This window comes from Malania oleifera, chromosome 1 (assembly GCF_029873635.1).
Source record: "Malania oleifera isolate guangnan ecotype guangnan chromosome 1, ASM2987363v1, whole genome shotgun sequence".
NCBI lineage: Eukaryota > Viridiplantae > Streptophyta > Magnoliopsida > Santalales > Ximeniaceae > Malania > Malania oleifera.
The window spans coordinates 3,600,872-3,610,265 of record NC_080417.1 but is presented as its reverse complement, the minus strand read 5'-3'; the positions used below and the strand labels follow the sequence as shown (position 1 = coordinate 3,610,265).

At 34.5% G+C, this 9,394-nt stretch overlaps 1 protein-coding gene across 2 annotated transcripts; it reads left to right on the top strand.

Moving 5' to 3' along the window:
* The first annotated feature begins 1,374 nt into the window (after positions 1-1,374).
* On the top strand, positions 1,375-8,249 carry LOC131158279 (rhamnogalacturonate lyase B-like). 2 transcript variants are annotated; one of them, XM_058113041.1, is made up of 17 exons: positions 1,375-1,430; positions 2,554-2,626; positions 2,783-2,920; positions 4,315-4,396; positions 4,594-4,715; positions 4,941-4,991; positions 5,101-5,220; positions 5,304-5,423; positions 5,723-6,026; positions 6,136-6,291; positions 6,368-6,474; positions 6,574-6,664; positions 6,768-6,909; positions 7,013-7,166; positions 7,252-7,368; positions 7,445-7,571; positions 7,797-8,249. In XM_058113041.1, exons 3-17 carry the CDS (start codon positions 2,811-2,813, stop codon positions 8,034-8,036), a joined length of 2,043 nt encoding a protein of 680 aa, XP_057969024.1. In that variant the 5' UTR covers positions 1,375-1,430; positions 2,554-2,626; positions 2,783-2,810; the 3' UTR covers positions 8,037-8,249. The 2 variants fall into 2 exon arrangements, with proteins under 2 accessions (XP_057969024.1, XP_057969014.1); XM_058113031.1 differs by lacking the exon at positions 1,375-1,430 and having other exon boundaries at positions 2,235-2,626.
* The last annotated feature ends 1,145 nt before the right edge of the window (positions 8,250-9,394 follow it).

Below are 9,394 nucleotides of genomic sequence, written 5' to 3'. Positions count from 1 at the left end.
CTATGATAATTAATGGCATGTCATGCACTAATAGTAATGATAACGATATAACAATGATGATACTAATAATGATAGTTACTCATCAGTTGGGTATGCTCAAGTGGTCAGGACGATTCTCCATTTATAATTCGTTCAATGAATTACTAAGGATGCGTTAATAGATGAATGATAATGTTTTTATTCCCTTTATTTGGTTTCACTTGGGTGATTTCTAAGGGTTTGTCCAAATTACACTTTCGGATCATTAAAATTATTAATAATAATAATGGCGATGATGATGATGATTAATGTCTATTTTTTTTTAGAAACGTTTTGAATAGCTAAGTTATTGTGATTGAGGTGATCTAGATTTCAGTATCAGATTAGTTGTAATGTTAAACCAACCATTTGAATTAGTTTCTTCTGTCTCAAGGTTTCGGTCATTTTCATTGTTCATCATGTTTAAACTTTTAAGCTTAACTTTTGTGAAGTGAACTTTAAAACATCATAATAACAAATTGTCCTTAAGCCCTTTTATACTTCTAAGCTGATTTTCTTTTTCATTTTTTTGTAGTAGCTTTTTCGAAGAAAAGTATGGTTTACTATTTTTGTTTTTCACCACTTCAAAAGTTTGTTCGTAAGACATTTTTAAATTTATAGGGGTATAAAATCTCCCAAAAAAAATACCAATGACATTCCGCGTTTAATACATGAAAAATTAAATATGTTGCATGGCTGCTATTTTTAGCACTATCTTAAGTGATAAAATCATCTTCCTAAATTTGAAAAATTCTACTATTTTTATTTTGTTCGACTCATTTATGTTGTTTCCTTTTAGGAACAACTGTATTTATACATTAGAAATAACTTTCACATTTGGAAGTCGAAAATAGATTAATTATGTATATGAATATTCATATTAAATTGTTAAGTAGATTAATAGTAATGTGAGTGAGGTATGAAAGACATTCGACATTGATGAACAATAATAGGTCCTTTAAATTTGGAAACACCATAAAAATAAATACATTTAGAAACTATGAATGATGAAAAGCAAAAAATATTTTTGAGTTTTGACCCACTGACCGAACCTCATTTGGCAGCAAAATTAAGGCATAAAAAAAATACTCATTTATATTTGTGAGAGATTTTCAGTCCCTTGAATTGGCCAATAATAAAGTGACATATATATAAAAATATTAATAACATTTGTCTTTATAATTTTACATTCATAAGTCAAACTTACGTCATAACCATTTATTTAGTAAATAAATTAATGATGCCAACCTACTTGTTACATGCGTACAAAATTTTCAAAAATATATAACTCGATATGGGCATATATAATAGTCAGTTTTGTACCATCAACACATATTTGAAGAATGCATTTGCTTAAGTGAAATCATCGGCGACAATTATGAAAACAAAGTGAAATCTTCATTCGGCAATTGGTATGTTTACATTTTGCTTTTTGTGAAAATAGTCAAGTTTTTTTTCGGTTCATTTTTTTTTTTTTTGGTTTGTAGTAGTTTAGGCATGCTCATCAACTTTCACTCTAAGAAATCATTTTTCTCTTCTATTTTCTTAATATGCATTGCATTTTTTTATACATCTGATGGGCATCTCATGAAATCATATTGAAAAATATATTAATTTTACACTTTTGCTTGAAAAATATGAAACCGAAAAACCCTAGAAAGCATGAATTATCATTAATACAATAAAAGATTTTCGGTGCAGACATTTTAGTTTTAGACGTATGGTAGGTACGCACATTGCGCATGCTAGGTGGAATATTATTTTGTTTATATTTACTATTCAAAAGAATTAAATGGGCTAATTAATTTCTGTTATTTGAACTAGGCGAATTTCCAAAAATGCCCTAAAATTTGAAAGGGTGTTGGGTGTATGTGAAGGGGTCTTTTGGAATATAGTAATGAAGAAGAGGAAAATAACAAATAGAATAGGAAATTAGAAAGTAAACCCATTGACAAGTATAGCATACGTATTGGTTTAGTTTGTTGAAGGTAGAGAAAAACAGAGTCCAATCCCATTCAATCCCTACCTTCCCCGAACCACTCTTTCCTGCCCAATCAAGTACTACATTTCGATTGACGATTCTTACTTTGTGTGACAAATGTCAAGGTCGAAGTTTCAAATGTTTGACAAGGAAAATTTTAAAAATAAAATGGCAGTTACATAATTTACATTATCACGAATGCCTATTTAAGCAATTTCAAATGCCAAGGAGAAGTACGTTTCCAAACATTAGGAATTGAATTTCAAACACGCCGGTTACAGTAATCATCTTTCCTTTCTTCTCTCCTGCAGTTATATCCTCTGTTTGTGTCATGCAGCGCTTCAGCATGTAAGCAGGGCACGTTTTGGGAATTCCACAGATAGGGGACGATTAGAATTTAGAGAGAGAAAGAGAGAGAGAGAGAAAGAGAGAGAGAGAGAGGGAGCGTAGCAACCGCGAACCCTTAGCTTCCTTATCTCCCCTCCATTTGCGCATTTTTCGTTTCCCTAGAAGTGCTCTGGTTGAAAAGATTTTTTTTGACAAAAATTGAATAGACAGAAACAGGGCATGAGAAGCGGAGGAGCCACCCAGAGAAGGAAACGCACTAGACACAACATCTGAAAGAAGGTATGCCTGCGGCATTGCTTTGGGCTCTTTTCTTCGTTAAGAAAAAAAAAAAAAAATTCAGCACATTTGCTTTCAACTTTGATTTTTGTTTTTTCCCTAGAAAGTACAAAACCCTTGGTGGGTTTGGTTTATAATGAGGTTTTGGATCGAATGCAGGTCGCCATTCACATTTGATTAATCGAAAATGCAGGGGAGGAGGAAGATGGGTTTTCCGGGTTGGTGGTTGGGAGCGGTTGCTCTGTTTTTTATTTTGGTTCCTGTTTGGTCTCAGCAGGAGACTCCTTCTCCTTCCAGGTTTTCACCGTTTCATCCGTCGCTATTGCTTTTTTAATTTTTTACTCTGTTTTCTACGTTGTTTTTGTTTTGTATATAAAAGAAGTCACGGGTGACATGCCCGTTTGGGAGCCTCTGTTGCGTGTTGTGATGGAGATGCCAGATTCCCCTGCAATCTATTATGCTGAAATCTTCAATGCTCGACTACGAGAATGACAACCCAGCAACAATTTTTGTTTCTCGGGCTGGGCTTGTATTTGGGCCTATGCTGTGGGCTTCTTTTCAGCTACTAAATAACTTATTTTCATCTATTAAGAGCTCTAAAACTATTTACAACTCTATTAATTTAGTGCGTTTCATATAAAATGAAAAGTGATTATATGCTCAATATACTTTTACCACATACACTAAAAATAGTAAAATATAAAGTTTTCTGTGAGCTAGTGGGAACCGTTGATGATAATGAAGATGTGTCCCGGGAGTCAGATTGGCCGAATGTCCAACTAATGCATAGAAATCGTGTCCGTATCCGGACTTTACCTTGATTAGCGAGACCAAAGGACGGGGGACACTGATCCGTAGATTTGGTGTTCACCAGGGGATCCAAAGGGTTCGTTGGTGGCTGGAGTTTTTGTGTAATCAAAAAATAAAATAAAGTTAATTTATATTATAGTGTAATTTTTTTGAAGGGCAATTTTCTTTAACCCTTTTTATTCTCTTCCAACTGTGACCGAATTTATGTGGGTAGTTTTATGTTTCCAAGAAAAAAGTTTGTACGGGAGGTGTTTCGTGTCGACACTCGTCCTTCATTCATGTCCCTTCTCCGTTTTTACTATTCTCAAGATTTGATGTTGATATGTTCAAAAAAATTTCTAGACTTTAGTGTGTAGATGTCTTTGAGATACCAAAAATAAACTATTTCTCACAAAAATGGCTATTATGATTGTTTGTTTTCTGCATATTGCTTATTGCCTGCTTCTTTTTTTTTCTCCTATTCTTATTTATAGCAAGACTGAGAAGTATTAATCATAATCGTATTTTGAAAATATTCTGATAATATAGGTCAAATGTGAAGTCTGTTATAATGGCACGAGACAATTCAATTAACAGTTTTGATTTTTTTCAAAACATATGAGTTTGGAGATGGATTGCCGATGATGATGATAATAATAATAATAATAATAATAATTACCACAAATTTATCTCCCCCCACCGAAAAAGAAAGAAAAGAAAGGAAAAATCACGGTCATTCTCCATTTTCTCATCATCCAATCATTCAATTGCGTTTTTCTTTACAAAAATGTTTCCATTTCAATGCCCATTTCATCTCGGTCACTCTTCGTTGAAGTTTTCTTCTGAAGTTCAAATCACGGTAACTGGATTTTTCTGATGGGAAATTTTCTGTTTTATTGTAGTTGGAAGAGCTTTGTAGGGCGGACCGATGTCCAAGCGGAAAGGAATCCTTCGCCATTACAGCTGCGCATTCAGCGTGACCAAGTAAATGACCTTGCATTAGCTATCCCTTTTTTGTTTGTTTAAATCATTACCCAGAAATTTTGAAAAAAATGATATTAAATTTTGACAATAAAGGAAGATTTAGAATTTAGGTCTGTTCAAATTTCATTTTATGTTTAATTTTTCTCATTTGTTTCTGCTGCTAGAAATATATGTGCAGTGACTAATTTTATGTACAGGTGGTTATGGATAATGGCATTGTCCAAGTCACTTTGACAGTTCCAGAGGGTTTTGTCGTCGGGATAAAATACAATGGAATTGATAATTTACTAGAGACCAGGAATGAAGAAGATGATAGAGGGTATGTGCTGAATATTTGCTTGCTCTTAATTTCAATTAGTTTGAATGTTGGCTGTATTCATTTGGCTCGGGGTTGAAAATTTCCAGAAATTTTCGTAGTAAATTCGTTGTCTGTTTGTGTATTTTTAATTTCAGATTGAAAAAAAAAAATAAAGATATTCCTGCGTGTCTGCAAAATTTCAATTCTGTGTTCTGTTCAATGTTTGACTAGTTCAAATGAATGCAGGTATTGGGATATCAATTGGAATAAGCCTGAATCTGGGAGCATAGGTAGCAAGTGGGTGCTGCTTCATTTTCTTTTTCTTTTTCTTTCTGCATACATATGATCTACTACACACAAAATGTACTTTTAGTTTTTAAAAACTTAAATCCTTTCACTGGTGCAGGATTAAAGGGACAAAATTCAATGTCATTAGGAACGATGGTCAGCAAATAGAGCTTTCTTTCGTAACAACATGGTCTGCTTCTTCCAGTGACAAACAATTCCCCCTAAATATTGATAAGAGGTGCAGTTTAAGTCCTCAATAAAGTCTGGAAAACAAAAATATCATTATTTTGTAAAATAATTAAATTAGTATTTATCTGGCAGGTTTATACTGCTCCCTGGCAAATCTGGGTTCTACTCCTATGGCATATATGAGCGCTTAAGAGGGTGGCCTGCCCTGGAGGTCGACCAAACAAGAATAGTTTTCAAGCTTCAGAAATACAAGTAAGTAGAACAACTCCTTGGAAGGTTTAGTTTATTTTTTAATTTCTCATTGCATTTCATTAGCTTGCCCAAGTTTAAAAATATTGGTGACATCAGTGGACTGATACTATGTTGACATTCTCAAATTTTTCCAAAATTGCAATCAACCTACTTTCTGCCATTATTTAAGGGTTCGTTTAGATCAACGATCTTGCATTTCTTGGCTCTTCTCCATTCAAAAGCCTCTACCACATATTTCCCATACTCTTCCTAATCAAAAGCTGGTTTGTGATGTATTCTTATCTGAAATTTATATGCAGGTTTCGTTACATGGCCATATCTGATACAAGACAAAGGATCATGCCATTGCTTCAAGACCGTGAAGCAGGTCAGCCCCTTGCATATCCAGAAGCTGTTCGCTTGACTAATGCATCAGATTCAGGCCTCAAGGGAGAGGTAGATGACAAGTACCAATACTCAAGTGATAATGAAGATAGTCGGGTCCATGGGTGGATATCATTCTATCCTTCTGTGGGATTCTGGATGATCACACCCAGCAATGAGTTTCGTGCTGGTCCACTTAAGCAGGAGCTCACCTCTCATGTTGGACCATTCACACTCTCGGTAAGAATACAATGAACTTGTTTTTCAGTGATTTTAGTGGATATGCTCTGTTGCTGGTTTTATTACAATCTCATCTGCAATATTTTCTAATTTGTCCATTTATGTCCAGATGTTTGTCAGTTTACATTATGCGGGGAAGCCTGCAGGGTTGCAGTTCAGACAGGGAGAGCCATGGAAAAAGGTTTTTGGGCCTGTTTTTGTGTATCTTAACTCTGTTCCATTTGAAAAGAATCCCATTTCACTATGGCAAGATGCCAAAGCTCAGGTAACCAATATTATGGTCATTCTTTTGCCACAAAAGTTCATATGGTACCACACTAATACCGTTTTATATTTACCAGATGTTAAAAGAAACTGAAAACTGGCCATACAATTTTCCACTTTCAAAAGACTTCCCTTATTCTGCTGATCGGGGAAATGTCATCGGTCAACTACTAGTCTGCGACCGGTATCTCTCTTAGATATCTCTATTAAGCCACTGGGACTGCTGACCATAATATTTTTCAGTATATTTATATTATAAGTGCTGTTACTTCTCTTGTTTTAGATACATTAATGTAGACTGTCTGCCAGCAGCCCCTGCCCAAGTGGGGTTGGCTCTACCAGGACCGCCAGGAGCATGGCAAACAGAGAACAAGGTTATCTTTAGTGTTCTTTTGTTCTTTCAATTCACCTTGAACAATGCTGTAGTAAACTTTCTACTTAACTATGGATCTCTTGCCTTTGTATGTTTGACACCAGGGCTATCAATTCTGGATTGACACTGATAAGCAGGGGCGATTCTTTATTAAAGGAGTACGAAGTGGGGAGTATAGCCTGTATGCATGGGTCCGTGGTATAATTGGAGATTACACGCACAATGTTAATGTCGTTGTTACGCCAGGTTTCATCCTTTAATCCTCTGACTTGCAGGCAATGAATGAGGAATCATGTTCATGATCCATTTCATTACTTGTTGACATTAATTTCCCAACGGCCAAATGCAGGATCCAACATTAACCTTGGAGTTCTCAAGTACATGCCTCCAAGATATGGTCCTACCTTGTGGGAAATAGGCTATCCAGACCGCACCGCTGCTGAATTCTTTGTTCCCAATCCGGCCCCAAACTTTGTAAACCATCTTTACATTAAACGAGATAGGTTAGCTCATCTCATCACTCTGCACTCCATACTATTTAAATCCCAATACAAATTGAATTGATTACTGAAGCATCTTGAATGACAGATTCAGGCAGTATGGATTGTGGCAGAGATACGCAGATTTATATCCTGACCGTGATCTGATATTCACTGTGGGGGTTAGCGATTATCGGAAAGACTGGTTCTTTGCGCACGTTAACAGGTACTTGTTTTTGCGTTTCTGGGAGTAAAATTTTAAATTCTACGGTTTCCACATTCTAATCTTGCTTTCATTACAGGCGCGTAGGAAACAATGAGTACAAACCGACCGTATGGCAGATCATATTTGATCTTAAAAATCCATCCAGTTCTCAAACCTATGTACTTCAATTGGCATTGGCGTCAGCTACTGCATCTGAGCTACAAGTATGAAACTCTCTTTTCATATCATTTTCTCATTGTTTGTGGTGGAGGATTTGTGTTTAGGGCAATATTACTTTAGAAACAACGAGTTGAGTATTTCTCTTAGAAACAACAACAACAACAACAACAAAAATCACTGAGCCTTGAGTCCCAATAGCTGAATCAAGCGTTTTGCAAACTGCCCTTCCCCTTGAAATGCAAATGAGATCTTAACTATGTATCCTGCAGGTTCGGATCAATAATCCTGTCTCACGATTCCCTCTGTTTACAACGGGACTTATCGGCAGGGACAACGCCATTGCAAGACATGGGATTTATGGGATCTATGCTTTGTACAGCGTCAACATTCCGGGCTCCGAACTTGTGAATGGGAGAAACACAATATTTCTGTGGCAGTCAAGGGCAACAACTCCTTTCCAAGGAATTATGTATGACTACATCCGACTAGAGGGTCCTCCTTCCAATTAGTGTCTTAGATGGGCATTTTGGTATGGAGCCCTGAGAGCTAGTTTAGGTTTGCAATTCCTTTAATTCCTTGTGGCATTATACATAGAAAATATAGGAAAAGATCAAATAAAGGGTGGAGAGAAATTTAGTGAAAGAAAAACTTTTAGTTCTTTTGGTCTCTTGCCAATGTGTACATAACTCTTTATATGTATATCATATGAAATCAGTGATAGTGCACATCATTGTGTAGACCTTAGTATTCCTATTTTTTTTATTTTTAAAAAATTAATTGTGTTATAAAGTTACTAAAATTTTTAAAAATTCATAGGTTACATTAAATAAGTAACTGGATTACAATTTTATAGAATTAAGAATGAAATATTTCTTTCTAAAATTTGATAAATATATATTTAATCTTTTAAAATTTTTATTTTGAAAAATATATTTCCTGCATTGAATCCCTTACGAACTAATGGATGTAAACAAATAGCATGAATGTCTTTCCACTAAAATTGATTGGAATTTTTATATGCCAATCTATGTAAAATAGGTGCTCCATTCATTTTGCAAGTCAAAATGAAGTTTCTAAAATGTACAATGATATCAAATAAAAATTAAGTATAACAATGACCACGTGTTACCAATTTGTTTAAAATACATAGATTGCGTTGAATATTTCAATTCTGATATTTCCTTCAAAATTTTTATATAGGATATATTATATCCTTTTTTTCTAATTTCAATTTTGAAAACATATTTTAATAAAAGATAGCTCCATCTTGGTGGGTCAGTCTTCCAATGAAGGCATCACACACATTATAAAGAGAAAATTTAGTCAGCAATATGTTAGTAAAAGATAAAAAATCAACCAAGTTTTGTTTATAACTTTCCTTTCTTTTAGAACGATCTTGTAGACAATGGCATTAGAGCCAAGTTTTTATTCATTGTTCTTTTAAAACAAATCATGATCATCTTGAAATGTTCCTGCAAAAATTTCTTTTTCAAGACCAAAATTTTTAAAACATTTGAGAAACCAGGCTGGAAAATATTTGCAATTTTTTGGATCAAAATGCTTAAACCAAAAATGAGCATAATTGCGTAGGAAAAGAACATTTGACCAAGCGTCAATGTAATCTTTGTAATCATAGGATTGTGGAATAAAATCTCTTTTAAAACGTTTTGAATTCCTTGGATGAGTTACTCATTCCGAGGGAGAAATAATTTTGAAAATTTTGAATTTTGAAAAGTTAATTTTTGTAGAATCTTGAAGATCATAATTATGATCGATTACGACTGAGTTGATTTCTACAAGAATTAACTCGTAAAATTTTCTATTCTTCAATGGGTTTGGAGTGTCAAAATGGCACCCAGTGAAGAAA

Excerpts from the sequence above, each read along its gene's own strand:
- LOC131158279 (XM_058113041.1), top strand. The coding sequence starts at position 2,811 with ATGCAGGGGAGGAGGAAGATGGGTTTTCCGGGTTGGTGGTTGGGAGCG. Across the intron at positions 4,397-4,593 it reads TGCGCATTCAGCGTGACCAA|GTGGTTATGGATAATGGCAT; the intron begins GTAAATGACCTT and ends TTTTATGTACAG. Across the intron at positions 4,716-4,940 it reads AATGAAGAAGATGATAGAGG|GTATTGGGATATCAATTGGA; the intron begins GTATGTGCTGAA and ends AAATGAATGCAG.